The 25453-nt window shown below is 44.7% G+C and overlaps 1 protein-coding gene across 6 annotated transcripts in view; it reads right to left on the reverse strand.

Annotated features, from left to right (window-relative positions):
- EPHA5 (EPH receptor A5) overlaps positions 1 to 22597 on the reverse strand; it is a 334695-nt gene extending 312098 nt beyond the window's left edge. For 5 of the 6 annotated variants that reach the window (XM_039540351.1, XM_039540353.1, XM_039540352.1 and 2 more), the window contains exons 1-2: positions 22151 to 22597; positions 19633 to 21688 (exon numbers count right to left, since the gene is read on the reverse strand). In XM_039540351.1, the coding sequence (XP_039396285.1) occupies positions 19633 to 19765 (133 nt within the window). In that variant the 5' untranslated portion in view covers positions 19766 to 21688; positions 22151 to 22597. Of the gene's footprint in view, positions 1 to 12244; positions 12347 to 19632; positions 21689 to 22150 lie in introns of those variants that run through there. The other variant, XM_039540355.1, reaches the window with a different exon arrangement.
- Between the last annotated feature and the right edge of the window lie 2856 nt (positions 22598 to 25453).

The raw sequence follows: 25453 nt of genomic DNA on the forward strand, positions 1-25453 counted from the left end.
ACAAGGAGTTTAAAGTCCCCTACTTGAAGTGAAAAAAAAATGACCCCAACCTTAACTCTGGAGCCACAGTGAGTACCTATAAACTAGCTGCTTAGCTAGACATTCATACAGTGCTCATCACCATGGTACCTGGGTGCCTTCTCACAAGAGCAGGCACCTAGATTGTGTCTAAGCTAATACATCTCCATGAGTGTGTAACAAGAATTCTCTAGCCCCTTTCAGCACCTCAGCTGCTGGGTGGCTGGGCTGCATCCAAGTTTATTCCTTCCGGTTAAACAAAGGCAAAATTGGGACTTTGCTCTTCTGCCAGTCTGGAGCACCATAAGACCAGGAATGGCTTCCTGGAGGATGCTGGGGTATAGTCAGGATCCAGCCCCTCCTTGGCTGACTCTTTAACCCACTAAATGATTTAACCCAATTATTCTCCACTGCTCTGGATGTTATTGTATAAGAGTCAGATTCTGCTGCCACTGAATTCAATGGGAAAAATCCTCCCGTTGACTTCAGTGGAAGTGGGATACACCTGGAACAGAAAGTCCAGTACCCAGGTACTGTTATACAGTGGTGCAGCGTCTGCGCTCATAATACCCAGCAAGCTTACACAAAGAATACACATAAATATGAACGTTTTAAGTAACTCTCCCAATTATATGGTTGCAAATTGTCAAAGAGGATTGTTGAAACAAAATGGCAGAGTCACCAGTAATTCCCACTACCACAATTGCTGTAATTAAATTGTTCAGAACAGTATATTCTTGTTGTAAATTGCAATGGAGGCACAATGACTATTGATTTACATTGTACAACTTAATTAAAACTTACTTGTCCTGGAGAAGCCACTAATGAGTGTAATTAGATGGAATGTTTGATACCACACAGTTGCTTTGTAAGACATGAATTAAATATCCAAAAAAAAAAATGGTAGGAAAAGGTGTTTTTAATCCAACATCAATTTCTAAGAGGAATGTGATATGGCGGTTAGGTGTAATAGCTTTCTAGGCGGTTATCAACCGCAATAAAAAAATAAGTTTCCATACAGAATGACAAGAGCTCACCCAACTCCCACTGAAGTCAATGTGAATCTTTCTACTAGAGAGGTAAATGAATGAAACCAAATCTTAAAACCCTGCTCAGTCCTTCCGCAGATACAACTCCCACTGAAGTAAAAAATGAGCAAAATCTCCAGAATTTGGCCCATGATTCCACTGAAATTATGGCACAGTGCAGAATGCACAACCGGGGGTGGGAGAGGGGGGGCATGGTGGCTTTAAGCTGCCTTTCTGTGCCCTCCTGATTCTGGGCTGCTTCAGGGTATGGATAGGGGCCTGGCCTAATTTAGACAGCTCTGAGGTCCCAGACTCTCCTGGCTGTGCTTTCGGGAACTGCCCCAGATTTCTGCAGCTGTGCGCACTCTGGCCTCCAGCACGCTATCTACACCAAGGCTTGTGATGGGGTCCTCACAGCTTTATGGCAGTCTTCTGCAGTGCCAGCACTGTGCGGGAGTCATCCCATGTCCCCACCCAGGATTTTAGGGCTCGTCTATGGTGCCATGGCTCTTTTACCCAGCATAAAAGGGTCAGCCTGGGGGTAAGGATTTCCACCCGAGTTTTGGATAAACTAGCAGAAAAATTGTGTGGCAGACAAACCTGCATGAAGAGGGCTGCTTATCTAATAATGATCCCTACACTTTCACTGTATATCTTCCAAAATGCTGTGATACACTGATCTACTTCAAAGAATACTTTTAATCAATAATCAGTCTACATTGCCTGAAAAGGCAAAAATACTGCAAACAAAATGGCTTATGTAAGCACTGATTGTAACCATTCCAGGCAGATGTGAAATAAATGCACTTATTTTCACCTTGTGCCCATTTATCAATTGGTTTGGCTTGCTCCCTTCTACCTATATAAGCATCAGACCTTCTTACTACCCTGTTTCATACTCAGAAGCCAGGATAGAGCAGTCATCCTTTTGCTCCGAGAAACTAGATGTTCCTGCTGTTTTAACTAAAGAGAACTCTCCTTTACATAGAGCAGTCCTTGGGCTTGTCTCATGACACACATCTGAGCAGGTATGATATTCCATCCCACAGTCATCAGTGCAACACACCTTTTAACCAACACCTTACACACACTACTTCAGGCCTCAATTTGGCGACATCCCACGTTATTCAGACTAACCACCAATGCTCATTTAGCCAGGCTTTCACCAGAACCAATTAAAATCAAACTTAGGAGTTTGCATGGGAGGAATGATCCCAAATTAGGCCCCCCCCATCCTAAAATGTGCTTAAATTCATCCCTGTTCAGGACAGCACTTGATCATGTGCTTAACTTTCCCACTGAAGTCAACAGGATTTCAGTCCATGTTTAATCATGTGCCTAAAGTTAAGCATGTGCATCAGTACTATCCTTAGCAGGGAAAATTTCCTGAATTAGGGTCCTAGGCTCTAAGTGCTCAGAAATCTGATGCCCACGTTTGTGCCCTGTAGTTTTTTTGCAACTTGAGGAGTTCTTCCACTGATGGAACTCCCAAAATCACTAGCGACCATCACTAATGCCTGATGTGTAGAGGTACTGGGCCTCCGTAAGTCTAACAGCATTTAAATAGGAGTGATTTATTCATACCACTACTACTCAGCATCAGCTAGAAGAATGTACTGAGTGTCTCAAAGAAGCAGCAAGAACCCACACAGCCCATAGGCGCACTCACTTACTCTCAGACATTTTTGCCAACAAACTTCAAAACAGAGAACATGAAAGAGCAAATAAATGCAAAACTTCTCATCTTCACCATAAGCGCAGCCCTCCTGCAAGCCCTAATTATCTCTAATGCTCGATCGAAAGAAACATACCAAACTGCACAGGATCTATATAATCATTAGCTTTCATGCCTTCCGGGTAGGATAAATGGTGATGAAGTCTAAACTCACACCAGAGCCTGTTATTTTTTTAGGACAACACACGGGGAGGTTTGCATATGATCAAACTGCACATTCTCAGATGGGCTCTATTTACTAGTGATGAGTGATCGGTTTGGACCAAATGAGAAGTGATACGAATCTTTGCCCGGAACACAAACTGTTTCCCATAGATGGAGATTGGACCAGGTCCTCTATTCCAAGTCTTCAACCCCCACATAGACTGGCCTCTCTCAATCCCTTCAATATGACAGCGTAGAGATCTTTGCTGGAAGTAAGAACAGACACAAGAGACACAAGATGGGATTTTTCAATGGGCTATCGACAGCAATGGGAGTTTAACCATGGACTTCACAGGAACAGAATTGGACCAAACCTGAGCATTTAATAATACCCAGCTGTTATACAGTCCTTTTCATCTCATGAGTACATCTCAAAGCTCTATGCAAAGGAGGTCAGTATCATAAGAACATCCATACAGAGCCAGACCGATGGTCCATATAGCCCAGTATCCTGTCTTCCAACAGTGATCAATGTCAGGTGCTTCAGAGGGAATGAACAGAACAGGTGATCTATCCCCTGTGACTCATTCCCAGCTTCTGGCAAACCGAGGTTTAGGGACACACTGAGCATGGGGTTGTGCCAGTGACCATGTTGGCTAATAGCTATTGATAGACCTGTCCTCAGGAACCTATAAAATTCTTTTTTAACCCACTTATATTTTTGGCCTTCACAACATCCCCTGGCAATAAATTCCCCAGGTTGATGGCGCGTTGTGTGAAGAACTACTTCCTTTTGTTTGTTTTAAACCTGCTGCCTGCTGCCTAATTTCGTTGGGTGACACCTGGTTCTTGTGTTATGTGAAGGGGTAAATAACACTTCCCTATTTACTTTTTCCACACCATTCATAATTGTATTGACCTCTATCATATCTCCCCTTAACCGTCTCTTTTCTAAGCGGAACAGTCTCAGTCTTTTTAATCTCTCCTCGTATGGAAGTGGTTCCATACCTCTAATTATTTTTATTGCCCTTCTCTGTACTTTTTACAATTCTAATATTAATTTATTTTTTGAGACGGGGCAACCAGAACAGCACACAGTATTCAATGGGTGGGCACGGATTTATGTAGTGGCACTAAGATAAGAAGACCGTAAATATCAATCCCTTTCCCAATGGTTCCTAACATTCTGTTCGCTTTGTTGACTGCTGCTGCACACTCAGCGGATGTTTTCAGAGAACTATTCACGAAGACTGCGCGATCTTTCTTGAGCGGTAACAGCTCATTTAAAGCCATCATTAATCCCATTTTTCACAAATGGGAAATTGAGACACAGGGCAGTGAAATGATGGGCCCCAGGTCAACCAACGGGCCAGAGATAGACCTGGGAATATAATCCCAGTCTCCTGAGTCCCAGTCCAATGCTCTACCCTCTACCCCATGCTGACACTTTTGAAAATGCCACTCACCGATCCTGCTGCCACTCCCTCTGTTATGGATATTCTAATATATTAATTATTGGTCATGAGGGGGCATAAAATGTGATTGGCAAGTTACAGACAAAAAAGCAAGACAGTCACTACCCTGAAGAGTTTGCAACAATACAGAGAGCTAGGACAGGAGACAAGAAGGCTGGGTTAGGGAAAGATGATGAGGATTATGCCAAATACAGTCATGAGATTACATGGTTTTATATGGCTGGATTTTTAAGAGTGCTCAGCATTGACTTCACTCTGCTCTCATTGAAGTCAGTGGTTACCCACCCACCGTGTAAGCTCTGCTTTTTAATGTATAATTAATATTTTAATGGTCTAATTACTTTGATGGAGGAGCATGGGCCAGCATTGTAGAGACAGTCACAGAATGTGGATTTTGAAGAGGCATTTTCGGATAAACGGGATGTGGGGCAGCGTACCAGCTCACATCAATACATGCATTGCGGACAAAGTGAGACCAAGCACTGATACCATGGTGATGGGCACTTGCTAGAGAGATGGAGAAGCTTGTGGGTTAAATATACAAGCCCCCCTCTAACTGACCTCCTATCTAAGATGAGAGACCCATCCATCCACAATTTGTCAAGAAATCTTCCAGTCAGCTCACCCCTTTAACAGTGTGACGTGCCTCAGGAAGTTATTTTCTTCCATTCTGCTTCCTCTCTGTTTTCCCTGCATAGTATTAAGTCTCCCCACATTTTGAGGGCTCCACCCACCAGGATTCTCAGCCTCCCTCTGATCCAGCTTCCCCTCCTCCAGGACTGGCTGGGTCTTGCACAGTGCTGAGCACTCCAACTCAAATCCAGCAGAACACATAAGCAAATGCTGACATTGAAGCACATGAGAAATCTCACACAAGGCAATAGGAACATTCACATGCGTGAAACGAAGCACGTGGTTAAGTGCTTCATTGGACTGGGGCCAGAGTGCTCAGCACTTTGCAGGATCGAGCCCTGACTGAGGACATGGAGGAAAAAATAAAAAGGAAGGTACTGAGTTACATTACAATCCTTTCCCGGGCAGTTCGTTTGAATGGGATTATACGCTTCCATCATTCTTTAAGTTTCCAAGCAACTGAAAAAGTGATGTGCAAGCCCAAGTTTGATATGATAGACATAGGTGTCAGGATCCCCCAATTTTCTTTACAGGAACCAACATTTTATTTTATGGGGAGGGATAGCTCAGTGGTTTGAGCATTGGCCTGCTAACCCCAGGGTTGTGAGCTCAATCCTTGAGGGGCCACTTAGGGATCTGGGGCAAAAATCTGCCTGGGGATTGGTCTTGCTTTGAGCAGGGGGTTGGACTAGATGACCTCCTGAGATCCCTTCCAACCCTGATATTCTATGATTCCATCCCCCAATAGCTCTGGAAGTGCAATTCCTCCAGCCACCGAAGCCTCCAGCAACAATGGGGACACCACCACTCTGTGAATCAGCCAGTAAGTAGTATTCCATTCTCTCCTCCAGTTTCCCCTGTGCTCAAGGTGGGGAAGATATTGGCAAAGCATATGATAAATAATACACTGCACAGCAAGAAACCAGAGTTACACCACAGTCCCACCTCCCTCTTATGAGAGTTCACAGCACTACCAAGACATTCTGAATAGCAAGGCCCCTCCATCATCACAGTCAAACCTTTTCTTCCTCACCAATCTCTATCCGTTTTATTGCACCACTTCTGCTATTCATTTTCCTGCTGTTTTCCCTGTTGTGCTAAATATTTCTACAAAGTTGTAAATCCAAAAGTGCTCCTAAAACAAGTGACAGTCAAAAATAATCCAGGAAATCAAAAACAAATGAAAGACTAAACCCCCAAAAGAAATCAAAGCCATTATGGAGCAGATGTTTTTTATTATTTGCCTTGAATTAAGACCAAAAAAATACCATGCAAAAATTGGGAAATATCTATTTATATGCTAGTGGAGACCAATTCCAGAGAAACATAAGTTATGAAGAGCACCTATTATTTATAGGCCAATAGAGGAAGAAAATACACACAATTTAATGAACCCACAAAATGATATTAGCTACAGATTGATATTTTATTATGACGACTCACTTCTGCTGTAGGTTTTCTATAATCTCCTTTATAGTAAGCGCCAAGATGCTAGAGTCTGCATCATAGATTTTAAGGCCAGAAGGGACCATAAAGAATATTTAGATAAGTTGGATGTATTCAAGTCAGCAGGGCCTGATGAAATTCACCCTAGGATACTTAAACTGGCTGAAGCAATCTCGGGACCATTAACAATTATCTTTGAGAAATCCTGGAGGACATGCAAGGTGCCAGAGAACTGGAGAAGAGCAAACACAGTAACTGGTTTTAAAAAGGGGAACAAAAGGACCCAAGGAATTACAGACTAGTCAATCTAACTTCGATACCTGGAAAGATACTGAAACAAATTATTAAACAATCAGTTTGTGAGCACCTAGAAGATAATAGGGTTGTAAGGACCAGCCAGCATGGATTTGTCAAGAAGAAATCATAGCAAATCAACCTAATGTTCTTCTTTGACAGCATTACTAGCCTAGAGGATTGTGGGGAAGCAGTAGATGTGCTATATCTTGATATTACTAAAGCTTCTGACATAGTCCCATGTGCCATTCTCATAAGCAAACTAGGGAAACTTGGTCTAGATGAAATTACTATTAGGTGGGTGCAGAACTGGTTGAAAGACCAGACTCAAAGAGTAGTTATCAATGATTCGCTGTCATACTGGGAGAGCGTATCTATTGGGGTGCTGCAGGGGTCAGTCCTAGAGCCATTACTATTCAACATTTTTATTAATGACTTGGATAATGGAGTGAACAGTATGCTTACAAAATTTGCAAATGACACCAAACTGGGAGGGATTGCAAGCAACTTGGAAAACAGGATTTGAATTCAAAACAACCTTGAGAAATTGGAGAATTGATCTGAATTCAACAAAATGAAATTCAATACAGATAAATGCAGATTACATCATTGAGAAAGGAAAAATCAAATACATAACTAGAAAAACGGGGAGTAACTGGCTAGGTGGTAGTACTGCTGAAAAAGATCTGAGGTTTATAGTGGATCACAAATTGAATATAAATAGACAATGTGATATCGTTGCAAAAAACAAACAACAAAAAAACACAAATATTCTGGGGTGCCTTAAAAGGAGTGTCCTATATAAAGGACTGGAGGTAACTGTCCTGCTCTACTCAGCTGCAGTAGAGTGTCCACTTCTGGGCACCACACTTTAGGAAAGTTGTGGAGAAACTGGAGAGTGTCCAGTGGAGAGCAACAAAAGTGACAAAAGTTTTAGAAAACCTGACCTATGGGGAAAGGTTGGTTTTGATAAAAGAAGACTGAGGGGGGACTTGAAAATAGTCTCTAAATATATTAAGGGCTGTTAGAAAAGAGAATGGTGATCAGTTGTTCTCCATGTCCACTGAAGGTAGGACGAGAAGAAAGGAGCTTAATCTGCAGCAAGGGAGATGTTGGTTAGATATTAGGAAACTCTTTCTAGCAGTAAGGGTAGTTACGTTTCGGAACAGGCATCCAAGGGAGGTTGTGGAATCCCCGTCACTGGAGGTTTTTAAGAACAGGTGGGACAAATGCCTGTCAGAGATAATCTGTGTCCTGCCTCAGTACAGAGGGCAGTACTTGATGACTTCTCGAGGTCCTCTCCAGCCTGACGTTTCTAGGATTCTGACAAGAACACAAACAACAGAATTTCACCCAATAATTTCTGCATTAAGCCTGTAACTTCTGTTGGATCTTATTGCTTAGGATGGGTGTGATGCCACCCATTCTGTTAACCTTTCTCCAGATAGTGTGTGGGTTTGTTTGTTTATGTACAGCACTGATCAGTGAGTCAGATAAAAAGGCCCCAGTTATGTCACTGGATCCACGCCACAGTGGGTAGTAGCCTCAGTGACACAAATAGGGGGCTTCATCTGATCCAGTTTCAAGACCAGGAACTGGGTAATCAGTTCTTCCTAGGATACATTTGTATCATTCCTATAAGAAGAGCTAGTCAGGAATTTTTTTGTTCTTTCAGCCATGAAAAAATGTAGACAAAAACTACAATTTTCATGTACGGTTTTCTTTGGGATGTTCTGGGTTTTCATTGACGAAATGAAAACAGAAGAGTTTGAAACCAAAACATTTTGGTTTTTCTATGAAAACCCCCAAAACTTTTGACAACAGACATTTTCCCACTATGATTTCCATTTAATCTAAAAAAGCCATTTTTCATTTAAAAAAGAGGTTCAAAAGACCAGCTCTATCTATGAGGCTCAAAGTGGGAACTCCACACCATACTGACATGACAGTAAACCCCATAAGTTGCACTTGGCACTAAGCTTTAGGGGAAATCTCCTGCCACTGGTTCCCAGAGCTGGTAACAATGATGGGAACATGACAGGACACCAGCATTTTTAACACTGTGTCAGCTATCCCTGCTCTGTGCTGGCCTGGATGACACAGTGGTAAAAATGCCAGCAACTGCACTGAGCCCTGCGTACATTAGTGCGCTCACCAACAGTGGGAGATGTCCTCCAGGACTCTAGCGTAGACAATGCCACAGACTGCTTTCTATCCACTTGCAGCACTGGGAGTTCCATGACAGACTGAGAGCTGTAGATAAACTTCAGGGCCTGAATCAACTGATCATCCCTGTTCAGAGCTGATGGAATTTAACTGCATGATTAAAGTTCAGCACGTACTTGGGTGCTTTCCTGAATCAGGGCCTTAGTGACTAAAAAGAAATCTCACTTCTGCTTTAAAATACTTATAATTCAAAAGTGTGTGTGTGTGTGGGGGGGAGACTTCTCCTAAAAAGTCCACCCATCAAATATCCTTTACAGGCATTTTTCCCCCTACAATGTGAATATCAAATTATGTTACACATACTATTAAACTGGACAGAGATAAAAAGAGACACAGCACAGACATAACTATAGTTGTCAACTTACCCTGACAGATCTCATTTTCAGTAGACTCACAAGATTTCAGCTGTCCAGCCTATCCACCACCAACAGAGCCTTCCAATCCACAATAATGACCATTTTGCTGCCTTTGAATTCATTCAAGTAGAAAAGTGTAACTGACATTATGTTTGGATGGCTCTTGGGAGCAAAGAACGGTTAGGATGATTTATTGGCTTTTCTAATGTTTGACAGTTTATACCTTTGTGCGTGTGTGTGGTTGGTGGAAAAACAAAAATATTTTTCTCCCATTGCCTTCTGAAAATACACTTTTAGTAGGGAAACACATAAAAATAACTTGGGAAAAGCCAGTAATGATAATAGAAGCCTAAGCTGCTTGATTGTTCATATGTAAAACTGACGGCATGTAAAGAAAAGCGACGTAGAAGATAGCGGCAAGTAATTTTACCCATTTTGCATGTGCAACATAGAAGAAAATGGATCCCAGTGAACATTATAGCATCCGGACAATTTTTCTTGGGGGAATAGCATGAGCCCGAACATCTATGCTGCAATTTTATAGCCCCACAGCCCCAGGCTTTTATTGCAGTGTAGGCATACCTGAGAGCGCAGGCTAGCCTGCTGTATGGGACTCGGCATGGCTGCAGAGGGCCTTCATGCAGACTGGTATAATAAAGTGGATGCATACTGGATGTGGGAACAACAACTGAGAGCATCAACACAGTTAAAGGAAACAACTCAATTCTTCAAAGGAAAAACAAAATGTTATTGGACCTTGCACAAGCCTAGTGAGAAGGCGGGAAAGGTGGCTCTAAGATCCTTTTGTGTCCCACCCCTTTCCCCCCTACACACACACACAATCCTGGGACTACAAGCAGGGGTGAAAGTAACTTAAAGGACTTACTGGTATGCCAGAGTCCTGAGCGGGGGCATGGCCTCAAAGGGAGGGCCCCAGCTGGGAGCCCCAGAGCCTTTAAAATCACCCCAGTGCTACCAGCTGAAGAGGCGGCTGGGAGCCCCAGGGCTCAGGGGTGAATTAAAGGGCTGGGGGCTCCCGCCACCGCGGAGCTCTGGGCCCTTTAAATCATTGCGGGAGCCCGGCTGCCGGAGCTCCGGTGGAGATTTAAAGGGCCCGGGGATCCCCGCAGCGGCTGGAGCCCTGGGCCCTTTAAATCACTTCCGCAGAAGCCGGTCCAGTCCGGCACGGCGTACTGGTTCTTGCCACTGTGCCGGACCGGACCGGCTTACTTTCACCTCTGACTACAAGGGACCCGATCCTGTCCCTATTGTATGTTAGAGCAACCTGAGGGCACCAAGAGGATGGTCTGGCAGCCCTGGATCAGACAGATGCAGCAGTGTCTCAGCCGCACCCCTTCTTGCCTGGCCACAGCCCCATGCCAGCTGCCAGGAGAAGTAGCGGCTATAGCAGCCCGGGGCCACTAGAGCCTTCCCTGCACAGAGGGACATTCTCCACTGCCCCCATCCACCAAATGTAGCATCACTTTGTGTCAGCAAGAGGTGCAGAGCAGTCATGGCTTGGCTGTGTTTCTGGACTTACTGCGGAACTCATGAAAGATTAGCACAGAACACCAAACCCCGTGAGATCACCAGACTAGCCTTAAAGGTGGGTGGCTTGTGAAGCTCTCTAGCCCCTTGAGAATGTCAATGGTGAGACTTACAGAGAGGAAGGAAAGTCTCGTGTTTATGAGACCAACCTGCAACTCAAGAGACCTGGATTCAATTCTCTGCTCTGCTGCAGGCTCCATGTGTGACCTGGGGCAAGTCACTTATCCTCTCTCTGCCTCAGTTCTCCATCTGTACAATGGGAAAAACAGCACTGCCCTACCCCATAGGGGTGTTGTGAGGGTAAATATTCTGAGAGATTGTAAGGTGCTCAGATTCTGCAGTAAGGGGGTCACGTAATTACTTCAGATCAGTGACTGCCCTCAGCTGTGATTTGCTTAAGAAACAAATAGGACTGCTGATTTCTGGTTTACATTCCACAGCTATTTCACTAAACACTCGCCCTGCATGCCCAGAAAATAAATAGCTAAGTCAAAAGTTAGTCAAAGAAAGCCAACAAGCAGTAGAACTAAAGATCTCAGACACTGAAGGCCAACTCTTACGTCTGCCAATGCAACTGCTTGCGAAAGCTGCTGAAAAGCCAAACGTGTTCTCTTCTGCAAAGCTTGCCATCCAGCTGTTCAGCTGGGCACACAAACAGCAGGGCAGGATGGGGACAAGAGTGGTATGAGCAAATGAAGAACCCCGCCACTTCTCCCAGTTCATTTGTGAGGAGAAAAAAAAAGTAACAATTTGAGTCCAGACAATGGCTTGCTGGTCAAGTTCTCCTATGTATGAGTCAACTCCGGCTCTCGCTAAACAAGGATCAGGCACACATTGCTAATGAGAAAGCCACACTCAGATTAAAAAATGATTTCAAAAAATGAATTTGGGGTAAGTACAGGAAATTGTCAGGTTTGTGAATTCCTTGCTTACCCAATAAGTAGGCCTGGCAGAATTTTCTTTTTATAGATAATTTCACTGGATAGCATTTTATTTAATTTTATAATTTATTTTTAAGCATTTTTCTCTATTTATATCAATGTAAATTTTTACACTTGCAAGAAATTATATCTGGGGTCAGACCATTATTTAATGACAGTAGATGCTGAGATTCAAAATGTTAAAGCTTTATAACCATTGAAACACAAACTGCCAACATAACCTATCAAAATATATAGAGTAAATACCCATAATATACAAAGTAAATATCCAGACATCCCACACTAAGTTCTCAAGCAGCATATTTCTTACATTGCCTGTCTGTAAATTTCAGCCATAGATGGAAATACTTTTTCATCAGTTTGTGTGTGTGCGGTGAAATCAACATTTATCGACACTTACCAATAAAAATCGAATCCTTCCAAGCCTACTGATAAGGGTCACAAAGGTGAAGCATTGATTGAAGAGGAACTCTAAACAGCACTCTTGCCCTGAGACATAGCCCTATAGTATAGTTAAGAAAATGTTCAGGACTCAACACTCTAAGGAAACGTGAGGCTCTATTTCAATAAAACACCTAAGCATGTGCTTAAGTCCCTCCCTATTCAGTGAAGCACTCAAGCAGGTACAAACGTGAACTTTAAACACGTGCTTAAGTGCTTTGCTGTACAGGGATGAACTGCTGACTCGGGGCCTCATAGAGTGAGAGATGCACCAATTGAACTAGATGTGGGAATGTAAACTGATTCTGTAAACCCATGTGGACACTCTTATTTAGGTTTAGGAGTGGCTTAGCTTTGTTTAGCTTAAGTCAATCAGGAGCAAGTTTAAGCTAAACCAAACTAAGTCACTCTTAAATCTAAGAAAGTGCCCACACAGAGGTTTACAGTTTAAATAAATTGGTGCAAGTCTGTATGTAGACAAGGTCTAATTCAGGAGTAAATCCTCGCAGAGGTTAATGGATTTACACTGGTGCAAAGAAGGGAATCAGGCTTCAAATGTCTTGAACTCTGAGAAAAGAAGTAAACCTCTTCAAGCTTCAATTCAAAAACCACATATATTGACTTTGATGGACCTGATTCTCCAGTCACTTCTGTCCCAATCCTGCAGTGTGGTACACTGGCATAGACCCCTTTCTGTGCCTTTGTAGACTCCCAACGACTCCGTTGCAGGGCTCTGTGCTAGCAAACCACATTGCAGGATTAGGGCTGCAGCGGAGTCACTTCAGTTCAAAGCCATTGGAGTGGCACTGGTGGAAAACTGCTACAAAAGGAGAATGAGGCCCTAAGATTTAATTCATTAACTAATGTCGCAGAAACACACCATATGCATGAATCATATCAAACATTGGGCACTGGCTTTTTATTTAACTTACCACAACTTTATTCGGCTGCGCTTTAAAAATTAACATGATTTGGCTCATGGCATAAAATAAACTGATCTGTTTTTTTGCAGCTTCTTGAACACTTGTTGAAAGTTGTTCTTTTTTTCAGAGAATTAAAATATTTTTAAAAGCATTTTGCAAACAATGCAAAATATAATTACAGAAACACTTCCTTGGCTGACCTAAAATTTAATGATTTGCACCACACAAAGGAAATTGAAGGCATGCAGATGAATAGTATATTACAGTTTTAAATGTTACTGAGGAGGGGATGAAGGCCAACCATACTAACTCTGCCGTTTCCCACTGGGAATACCTGTCAGTTTAGCCAACTGTAACTTGATTTGCTAATAGCTGCTTTATACATCAAATTATGGTGTCAACATTTATGATACTATAGGAGGAAGGTCTGTCAATGTTTCTATTATAAGATGCTTTGCCTATTTATAATCATTGTGATAATGTGCTTTAAGATGTAACTTGGCTTAGATGCAGTCTTGGGGTCAATTGTTATGTATTTAAAAAATACATAATACATCATTCATAAGTTGCCTCATTTTAAAGTCATATTTAAAAGCTATGTTTAAATTGCTTTTTGTATAGCTAAAGCAAAAAAAAAAAAAAGATTTGATTTAAAACTGAAACCAGTATTTGATTCTTACTAAACAAGGTATAATTGCTTTGAATATTTTGAAAAGAAAAAGCTAAAACTGACAGAGATGTTTAAAGACCTGATTCTGAAAACTCTATTTCCTCTGACTCATATCAGCGGTCCCATTGAATTCAATTGAAAGTCAACAGGATTACTTGTATAAGCAAAGATTGGGCCCAAAATTGTTACCGTGGAAAGAAAGGAAAAAAACTGTACCAATGCCATCCACTGAAGAGTTTATTACTTTTTAAAAGCTTGTAATATGTACTTTATTAATAGACTGGAATGGCTCCAAAGTTAGATATCTATTTTTACACAACACACATTAAAATATCGCCAGCTTGCATAGTTTCCCCAATCTATAGCCTTGTTAAAATAATGTAAGAGCTGTCTGAATATGTGATTTATGAAGCTGAGCCCGTACTGGCTATGTAAATAATACCTTTTTAAGAAACCTGGTTACATCCTTTTTTTTTTTTTTACCCAATAGATTGGAATAGTTTCAAATGGAAGTATACAATACAGATTTAGGTTGCTTTTTAAGCTCATTAAAAGACAGTTCTAACTGGTTAAATATACATGTTTTGATAACATACCCAAATATTTATTTACCCAATAGGCCAGGTCAGTGGGAGTTCTGCCACTATCAGATAAATACATACTCCATTAAGACATTAGAACAGCTAGAACCATTCCAGTCTCTGGAGTAAGCAACCTGCATTTTATAACCTTCATCTAACTCTGCCTGCTCCTGCTGTCCCTATAAATAAATAAAATTAAACTATAAATAAATCAATTAAATAATCCAGCCAGATAAATCCTCCAAACCACAGTTAGTTAAAATGGACAAATCCCTGGAAATTCGAAGTTAACACTATTAATCTGTTCTTAAATTACTGAAATAACAGACAGAGATGAGTTAAGGATGAAGAGTCGACTTTAATCTTGAATTTTCTACTTTTGTCTGTTTAAGACACGTCATTATTTCAAAGAAGTGGTTTTGTTTTTTTCTTTTCATTTGTTTAACAATCTACTTAGCAGTCATTACAGTACTACCCGATCAGCACTTATTTCTGCTGAGTAGTTCTAATTTATTCTTTATTTTAGTAGAAATTATGCAAATAAGGTAGCTGTGATCTATTATTAAAAACAATCAGAAAATATATACAAGTCTTTTGAAAATCTACCAATAAGACACTTTAATGTCAACTGGGTTATTTCCTGATGAGATCTCCAAATCAATCCAAATTTACAGAAAATGTGAACCAAATCATTCCTTTAAAAAAAAAGCCTTCTTACATTGTAAGCTTTACATAAATAATTTTTAGAAGTCACTTCCAAAAACCTTAAAGCTTATGACAGAATTTAAATTGTGCGCACTTTTAACATTAAGGATGTGCAAGAAATAAAGTCTAATACAATGCAATCCCTAATGTCAAGCAAGGGTTCAGAAGTTACTACCAAGGGAAAAAAAGAGGAGATGCAGCCTACACAGGAACATAATCTACTTGGGTTCATATACTGTGCCTCCCAACATGGTATCTCAATCACGAAGCAACTTTGACATCAAGCAGCTTCCAGAAAAACGTAACTCAGGCAATTACTGTGTTAACATTGTTGTCTTACAGCCTCAAGCAACATATTTCTGATTAATTGCTATCAATATTCTTTGCTGTGCAAAATAACTCCAGCCCAGTATGTTCATTCCGTCAATAAAAATAAAACATGCGTGACTGTAACTCAGGGCAAGTCATTTCTCTAAGGATATGGCCTGGGTAATGCGTTTAATGTAAAGGACTGCTTTTGAAATACTGGCCTTTGAATATTCTCAATAGAGTTGAATTTCTGATTGTGTATTATTAGGAGGGAACAAATACTAGGATTCTAATTAGTGAAATTTACAAAGAAGTTCAATACTAATAGTTAAACGGTGACTCACAGATGCCATTGTACTGAGCCCTTTTCCTTTACTGCATGTTATAGATTCAGATATAGTGTGATTGCTACTAAAATGGTTTTCCCCTTATAACAGAAACTGTGGCCAATATTTTTAAACCAGGTGTCTACTTTGATCCTCCTAAACCCATATTTAGGCATATTAGAAAGTGTGTTTAGCACCCAACCAGCTCCTGTTGAAAACAATGGAAGTTGTTCGCTGCTCAGCTGTTTTGACAATCTAGCCATAGAGCAAGGTGCCCAAATATGGATTTAGGAGCCTAATTTTAGGCTTCAATTATTATTATTTTTTAAATTGGCCTATATTTCAAACAAAATGTTCACAAGCCTTCCACCTCTATAGCTCTGCCTAACATGATCCACACTGCAGGACATGGATTTCACATCTCCTACCTAGCAATACCACCGCAGTTAAAACAAAAGTTGAGTTTAAGATTCACTCGGTACTAACATTTGAGTCATAATATAAGTGGAAATAAAATTCTCACAATTGTTACTGGAAAAGAAAAGCTATTAAGCTAACACAGCCAAGTTCTTTGCTGACCAAGTTATTTTTAAGCACAGCAGAAACAAAATTACAATGGGAACAACAACCAAACCAAACCAAAACAAAAACACCAAGGAAAAGTTGACTCACTTTTTAATTCTCCCATCTTCAAGAAGTCCAACCCCTCCCCCACCAGGTGGCTACAAATAAACCTATGATCTCTCAGCTAGTGTAAATTTTCACATCTCTATCGAAGTCAACTGAGCTACTGATGGCAATTCCCACCAGCTGAGGCTCTGTCCCCCAGAATGCACCTTGAATGCTGAGAGAAGCAAAACTGAACTTTTCAAAACCAAACTGTTGACAAGTGTCAACAGCATATGGCACAGGGGCTTTAGCAACGGAGGCTCTAATGAATTAGCCTTGATTCACTGCAGGGTGAATCATTTTCAAAGTAGAACTGTTCCGCAGTAATTGGCCAAGAAGCCATGCTGTGAAAAGCACTTGTCAGATAATGCTTGTTTACAAATAAATCTACAAATGATAAAGAGTGGCTGTTACTGAATAAGTTCAGATCCATCTCTGGACTTCACTTCCTGCCCTGGGCTTATGAAAAGGATAAAAGTTGAAGATTGTGAATAAAAGGGGGAAGAGAGTGAGAGAGTATAAAGCCAACCCATGTGCTGTCAATAGTTATTGTAATATTCCCCCATCTCTTCTTTCTCTAAAGATCTCACTGAACCATTTAACAAGGCGATTTTGTTTAAAAAATTCCAGTATTCTATCATACAACAGAGGCCCGATCCTGTAAGTTTTTGTGCACAAGTGGGCTTTACTCACTTGCAGCAGTCCCTTTGACTCCAGTGGGACATACTCACATGAGTAAGGACCACGTGTGAGTAAGAGATTGCAGGTGCAAAGTGTCTGTCTCTGTTTATTAATAGATCCGTGCAAATCAGGATAAACCAGCACAAAAACAACATACTCCCAATTTAGAAACTGCTCATATAAACACCCAGTGAGTAGCTCACTCCTGGGAGCAATCCGACTGACTTTACTGGAGTGAGTAGTCCCAATGAACTTATTCACAAGCATGGATGTGTTTGCAGACTGGATCCATAATGATCGATTTGTAGAAGAGAAATCTAAGGAAACATTCACCCTCCCCTAATCTATGCATCCTCCAGCCCTGAGCACTCAGTAACTTCACAGCCACGGGAATGCATTTGTCCCTTCCTCTATATATTTTTCTGTGATTTGCATTAGTCTCATTTTCTAAAACATATTATGACAAGCTATTTACCTCAGGCCATAGCTTTGAAACCTCCCTGTGCCTTTTCCCCTCCTCCCACCTTGTAGGAATTTCATTAATAAATCAGTGTGTGTAATAAGCTTGGTTTATAAGCAGCTTCTTGGCCTGAAAGTTTGTGTATTACAACTTGCATGTGGATCTAAAAAACAACAACAAAAAAACCTCAATATTATCTACCTTGTCAATTAAAAAAATACCAGGCTTCAGAAAAACTGGGAAGCATCCCAGCCAATCGGGAAACCTTGTCAGATGTCTTTACATATTGACTTTAAACAGAGGAAACTTTTAAATTGTCAGCAATAATCAGCACAAGTCTCCACTCTGCTTGTTGCAGTGTTGTGGAGTAACAATTCTTATGTTCTCTTTTCTCCGAGTTTTTTTTCCTTCTCGCACAAAGCACCTTTTTTTTTTTTAAAGGAAATAAACTTTGGACAGCGTTTGAAATGCGCCAGAAATAAATAAATATCGTTGCGGGGGCGGGGGGGGGGAGGTATTCCCTAGTCCCAGCCTCTCTCCTCCTGCGTATGGTTAGCTTTAATTTGGGTTTGGATTTGTGTTGTCCTGCTCCTGGTAGCTCTGTTTGGGCTCTGGGGTCTCAGAGCCTTATTCAGGGGCTAATTCCGAGGCTCTGGAGCTGGAGCAATTCAGGTGCGACACTAAGGAGAGATTTTACGCGTCTGGCTGGAAGCACACAATCCAGTCCAACCACACCACACAAGCGCACAGTACCGCCACACAAGCCCAACGGCAAATACACACACACAGCACAACCCAATCCAAATACAGGCACAGCACAGCACAAAACACACACGTTACCCCAATACACACCATACAGCCCGACGCACACACACAATCACATACAGCGTCACACAAAAGACAAAACATGCACACAACCGCACACACACGCCACCACGGCAGGACGCAGACACACAACCCCGGCCTTGCACCCCTGCCCCGCCACACGCGCCGCCCCGCGCACAGGAGCGCCCGGAGCCCTGCACCCCGCGGGGCGCCCCGCGACTCCCCGCCGCAGCCGCTCAGCGGGGAAGGTGGCTGCCCGCCTCGGGAACCTGCAGCCGGGAAGAGCGGAGCGAGCCTCGGGGAGCTGCGGGCCGGGGGCTCGGGCACTGGGCGGACGGGCCGGAGGGGTAGGACACGGGGCAGGGCGCTGTGTGTGTCTGGGAGCTATGGGGGGACCCGGGAGTGGAGGGGCAGGGCGGGTTGTGGGCACGGGGCAGGGCGCTGTGTCGGGGGCTGGGAGCTATGGGGACCCGGGAGTGGAGGGGCAGGGCGGGTTGTGGGCACGGGGCAGGGCGCTGTGTCGGGGGCTGGGAGCTATGGGGAGACCCGGGAGTGGAGGGGCAGGGCGGGTTGTGGGCACGGGGCAGGGCGCTGTGTGTCTGGGGGCTGAGGGCTGGGAGCTATGGGGAGACCCGGTGAGTGGAGGGGCAGGGCGGGTTGTGGGCACAGGGCAGGGCGCTGTGTGTGTCTGGGGGGGGTGCTGGGAGCTATGGGGGGACCCCGGGAGTGGAGGGGCAGGGCGGGTTCTGAGCACGGGGCAGGGCGCTGGGTGTGGCGGGGGGGGGGGTGCTGGGAGCTATGGGGGGGACCCGGGGAGTGGAGGGGCAGGGTGGGTTGTGGGCACGGGGCAGGACGCTGTCGGTGTCTGGGGGGGGGGGGACTGTGGGAAGGTAGCTATGGGGAGACCCGGAGAGTGGCAGGGCAGGTTGTGGGCACGGGGCGAAGGGGACCTGGAGACGACGAGGGGCAGGGTAGGGAGCGGTGGGCAGGAGGCTGTGGGGGGCTCGGGGGCTGGACAGAGGGACCAGGGGGCTGGAGAGCGCTAAGGGGGCGCAGCCGCCCGCTCCCGGGAGCGGACCAGGTGCTCCCCCAGGCACACAGGCACCGGGGGGGGGGGGATGCTTCCTTCCCCCCAAACCCAGCGCGAGAGAGCCCGAGTCCTTCCCCGGCTCCCGCAGCCCCGGGGCAGGTCTCTCACCTTCGTTGCTGGGGCTGGCCAGCAGGCTCCTCAGCGCCCCGCACAGCAGGAGGCAAGTCCAGAAGGGAGCCGGCGAGCCGCCGCCGCTGCAGCCGAGCCCCGCTGCCCCTGCCCGGGCGCCCGAGCCCCGCATCCTCCTCCGCAGCCGGTGCCGTCGCCTGCCTCCCCGCTGCGGCTGCTGTGCGCTCCGCTCCCTTAGCGCATGGGTGCGCGCTGGCGGGCCGGGGCTCTCGGCGCTCCCCGCTCCGGAGCTGGGGCAGCCGCGCTCTGCCCGACCCGGGTTGCGCTCCGGAGCCCAGCAACGCGCGCTGGGGAGGAGCGGGGCAGCCCCAGCCGCAGATGGAGGCTTGGCGAGGGGGAGGCACCGCCAGAGCAGCCCTGGAGGAGGAGAAGGGGGGAGATGGAGATGTGCGCCCTAGATGGACAGAGCGCCTGAAACTGCACCGGCGGCTGCTGCTGCTGCTCCTGCTGCGTGTGTGAATCCGCCCCCGTCCTCGCCCGACCAGCTCCGCTCTACGTGCAAGCGGGGATGAGACGCGCCACAGAGCTCCCCTGCCCGGCTGCTGGGAGCAGCGCCAGCCGCGAACTGGGGCTCGGCCCTCCCCCGGAGCGCCAGGGAGACACAGGCGGGAGAGTGAGGGGCCAGCTAAGACACCACCCAGCGCCTGCCTCCGCTCTGGCCCTCTGGGCATTGGAGCTGGAAGGATGCCCGATGCCCACAGCCCATCCTCCCCAGCAGCTCCCTTACGCGCACACACCGCGGGAAGGAGGCAGTGCCTGGTACCCTCTCTCCTCACCCTGCACCCTTCCCTTCCCTGGGATTGTTTAGCTGGGAAACGGGGGGAGAACGGGACTTTCCAGCTCCCTGTAGACCTCCCCCCCCATGCCTGTATTTCTAAGTGGGGAGTCGTGGCTAGGCTTTGCTGGCCTGGATCTATTTGGTATTTAAAGTACCTTAGCGCTTGCTTGCTCGTGTCACTGTACTTGGTATTCAGTTATTTTGTGTCATGCCAAGGTAAGCCAGGAGCAATCACCTTCCAGAAGGACTGGAGATAGTTGGCTAACTGCCCTACGTGAAGTAAGTGTGCGGTATGGGCAAAAAGCCTGATCCTACGGAAGCGAATGAGAGTGTTGTCCCTGACTCCAGTGGAACCAGGATTTCACCCTAGGTGTTCATCTTAACCTTTAGACAAGTGGCTTCTCCCCCCTCCTGCCAGCAATGGCTCTGTCTTCAAGTCTAGGTGACTCAGCCAAGTAAGGAGTTGCAGGATCCCAAATTCTTAAACTGGTAGCCAAAGGGTAATAACATGGGAGTCATCTGCTGCCTACAGGTGAAGAGGGAGGATGGGGTTGAAGTTGAGGCTTAGGACTCAGGACATCTGGGTTCCCTCCTTAGCTTTTCCACAGACTTCCTCTGTGACCGCAGAGATTAAGGAACCTAAACTTTCGGTGCCTCAGTTCTCCCCTGTAAAATGGGGATAATAAATCATTATTTCTCACATTCTCTCTGGCTTAGACTGAAGCTCTTCTAGGTAGGGACCATGTGCATACAGCACCTGAGGGGGGGCCTGCTCTCAGCTGGAGTCTCTAGGCACACCCAATAAAAATGAATTAAAAACATTGAGATGAGTTCAGCAAACCCAGTGCAAGGAGCCGTGTGTAACATGTGCCTCGTTTTGCTAGCAGAGCTCCTTGCACCGCAGGGAGATTCAGCCTCACACACAGCAGGATGTTTGCCACTGCCCTCCCTGGATTTTCAAAAGGGAGGGTTGCAGCATTTCACAAGAGCTCTGCTGGACTCCAGAAAGCCTTGACTCAGTGGCTATATCTGGCCAATTTGGCCAGGTCCTTTTGGCACCAGACCAACCGCTTATATCACACTCTCTTCCCCTGCTGGAAATTCCTGTAACAAAGAATGCCATCAGGGCTTTCTGGCCCCTCTGACTCATGTTCTCCTTTGACATTTCTTCTCCTTCCTTCCCCCCACCTCCACTGTGTCATGAAGAATCATCTCCCACCTCACACTGGCATTGGTAGTGACTGGAACCAGAGGTGGCTGCAACAGTGAGGGATTTAAAATAAAAGGGTATCAATGAAGTCAAATAGATCAGTGGTTCTCACAACATTGCCTATGGCACACACTCATGGTCTACAGAGCACTTGATGGTGGGCAGTAGAAAGCTAGATGGCAGTTTTACCAACCCAATATGACAAGGATGCTCAAGAGTCACAAGTCTAGTTCCCTGCCCCCTCCCCAGTCAAAGATTGGCATAAAATGAGGCTTTTTAAATGATACATTTGGGGTTCTTTTCCTTTGAGCTTTTCGGGTACACTCGGGTCACATTTTCAAGCTTTTTTCCACAAAAGTAAGGACTAGAAATCTGCAACTATTAAAAGGCTAACACAAAAAAAATAGCTGAGAGTCTCACACGATCACTTGTCTGCACAACCTGGAGCTTTAAGTGAAACATCAAATATCACAAGACTTGCAGTAAAAACAGGAGAGTTGTTAACTTACCGGCCCCGTTATTAGCTAACAAATTGCATTAAAGACAACAGAGAATGCATTAAATACTTCCCGAGCATCCCTTTTGCATGTAAATTAATGGTGTAGTTGCAACAGAGGTGTTATATGAACACAGCTGAGAAGGAAGGGAAGGCACGCAATTGCAAAGGGATGGGAAGGTAGGCCCATGAGACACTGTTAGTAAAATATGGTCAGTGTTGCTATGACAAAAAGCGTAGGAGCTCCTGTAGAAGCAATTCCACTCCCCACTCTGTCCTCAAGCCATAGCATTGCAGGCAGGTCTTTGCCACTAGTACCCCTTGTTGAGCATCAGTGGCCCTACAATAGCTCTTTCTGTCAACTTGAGAACTTAACTGTGAAGTCACATCTAGTCTAGAGTCCCTTCTAGGGTAACAAAAATTCACACAAACAAGAGATTTCCCCATCCTGTATTGGCTTTTCAACCAATCCTCCAGGCTCATTTCCTCACCCCTTCTTGCCTTCATTTAAATCACCCAATAGCTCTAGAATAATCTCCTATAATCCCCTCAGACCCTCCCAACACTCCTCCCTCAAATTTACTCTTCTCAACCCTTTCACACAACCAGGTGTTTCACCAGCTGTCCCCTGCCTCCTCTGACTAAGATGCAGCTAATTATGGCACAAGTAGGCTGACTGGCCCTTAAAGGGGCAGGCCACCGTCTGACAGCCTGAAATACAAAATAACTACACCAAAGATCTGGGTTTGATTTTCAAAGGTCCATTTGTTACCCATTGGTCATATGCCAAATCATCCCAGTCATGCTGATAAACATCGGATACTGTGTCTAATTCTGATGCATTTAATAAAGCTTTGTGAATTGTAAGTCTAGAAGGGACCATGGTGATCATCTCACCTGACCTCCTGCAGTATATTTACTTTTCCCTTCAATTTTAATGGTTAATAGGGAAAGAGGTGTGGCTGCTAATTTGACGAAGCTAGTGAAGATGGATGCCCAGATTTTATTTTTTAATCTTCCCAAGATATTGGCACCAGAAGCACGGCTTTGAATTCAACTCCTACTGTTTGTTTCATTCCAATGTTTATTTCCCACCTTTTATTTCTCTGAATGACCCAGCCCAGGTGTAACATTTTACATTTCTGAAACAGAGCACCAGCAATTGATCCACCAGGTTTACTCACCTATGGCAGTTCTTTGCTTTGGCAAAAAGCCCACAAAGAGATCAAAGGTTTGACTTTATATCTCAATTAGGAGACCAAAAAAAAAATATTAAAAAATCAGTAAATAAAATAACAAAATAAAGCCCCATAAGCCTTGTAGGTACACTAGCCTGAAGCTAAACAATAGTCACAAAAATGGTTCTTTGATTAACATGATTCTGCCTGTATGTCACACCCCCTGTGTATCCTGTGGGTGGGACTTTCACATGCTCTCAGCACTGGCCTAACTTGACTCCCAGTTAAATCAATGATGCAAAACCCATTGATTTCAATGGATGAAATCCTGGCCCTAGTGAAGTTAATGGGAGTTTTGTCACTGACATCTCTGTGGGCCAGGATTTCACCCACATATTTACATTACAAGTCTCCCCCCAGTCTCTGGATCACACAGATTTAGACTGAGGACAGTGCAATGAAGGGTTGTAACAATGTGCGGTGGTCTGTCCCTTTAAGGCCCAAGGGCCGGCCAGCCCTGTTTGGGGACAGAGCCCTTTCCCCAACAGGTGGTTTGGCCTAGGGGGAGGGGACTGTCTGACACAGCTGGGAAGGGGGTCGGGGATTCTATAAAGGGGGCAGAGCGCACAGCTTAGAAGAAAAGTAATAGGAAGGGTTTTGTGGCTTGTTCTGCAATAGAATAGAACTTACTCCTGGGTTTCTGCTTTGATCAGGTAAGCAGCTTTATTGTGGTGTTACTTTGTGAGTCAGGGGTTTGAAGAATGAACTGTGCCCTTGTGGAAGGCCTTGACCAGACTTTGGGAATGGTGTTAGTACTTGCTAGCTAGAAAGGTAGGTCAGCAGCTCTTCAGAGTTATTCACTTCTCTGATTGCTCTGCCTCTAAAGAGGCACTAGTGAGTCATCCCTTAGAGAGCTCCAGAAAGGTGGGAGAAGCAAGAAAGAAAATCTGGTCAAGCAGCACCTTGCTACCGTTCCATCATGATACAGAGGATGGCTTATGTGGCAAAACAACCCAGCTGCTCTGAGTCTTCCATCTACTGAGAGACAGGAACTGGTGTGGTAGGATGGGTAAGTCTCCTTCATAGAAATTGGTAGTATAAAATGTTTTCTGTTTTCATCTAATATTTGGTAATTGGGTGTCTCTGTGGGCTGGCTTCTCTGTAAAATGGAGAAACTACAGCTGGTCTATGAGGGACACCTTAATTTTCTAAGAGAAGAAAATGAGGGTTTTTTTTTGTATATGTTATGAGCTAGTTAAGAACAGCAACGATAGTCCAGATTTTACCACTGTGTGTGTATATTTGTCACTTCAGACATTCTCATATTGCCTCCTTGTGACCTAGGTACTGGCTGCTGTATTTAATAAGAAACTCTATAGGAGCCTTTTTCTTAAAGAGTATCTGTGCCAGCAGACATAGGAGTTGAGAGATGTGTTCAGAAAGATACCTGTTAAATATGCTTAACTTGGCTCTATCTAGATCTCTATCCCAAATGGCACTTGAAAGTGAGTGCACAGTATAAACAGGCTTAGCCAAGCTGTAGCAAAACCAGCTCTTTCACTGTGGAATGTCTACACTGCAATTAAAAAGCTGTGGCTGGCCCCTGCCACCTGTTTAGTTGCAGTGTAGATGTTTGGGCTCAGGCTGCAGCCTGAGCTTTCGGATTCTTCCCACCTCACAGGGTCCTAGAGCCTGGGCTCCCACATCAGCCCAAACATTTATGCTGCAATTAAACAGCACCTTAACCTGAGCCCCGGGAGCCTGTGCCTGCTGGCATGGGCCAGCTGGGGTTTTTTAACTGCAGTGTAGACGTACTCCGTGAGACCAAACTTGAAAAGTGACTCCAGTCTCCTCTCACAGGCTGGCACTGACCCTCAGTGCATGGTGTTCAGAAAAAGCTCACCCGTGGCACGTTTGAGGAGTCACACCCTTATTCCACGGGTGCTCGGTTGAGAGGCCGTGGGGCCTAGTAAAAAGGGTGCAAGACTTGGATTCTGCAGACTCTGATGGTTCTACTGGAAGACTTGCCATTGATCTGCTCAGTAAAGCTAGCTGCATCTCGTCCCACCATCTGCCTTGTGAATTAAGGGCTTGTCTACACTTGAAGCACTCTAGCATTTCAAGTGTAGACACTACCT

Source organism: Mauremys reevesii, linkage group 5 (assembly GCF_016161935.1).
Source record: "Mauremys reevesii isolate NIE-2019 linkage group 5, ASM1616193v1, whole genome shotgun sequence".
Lineage (NCBI taxonomy): Eukaryota > Metazoa > Chordata > Testudines > Geoemydidae > Mauremys > Mauremys reevesii.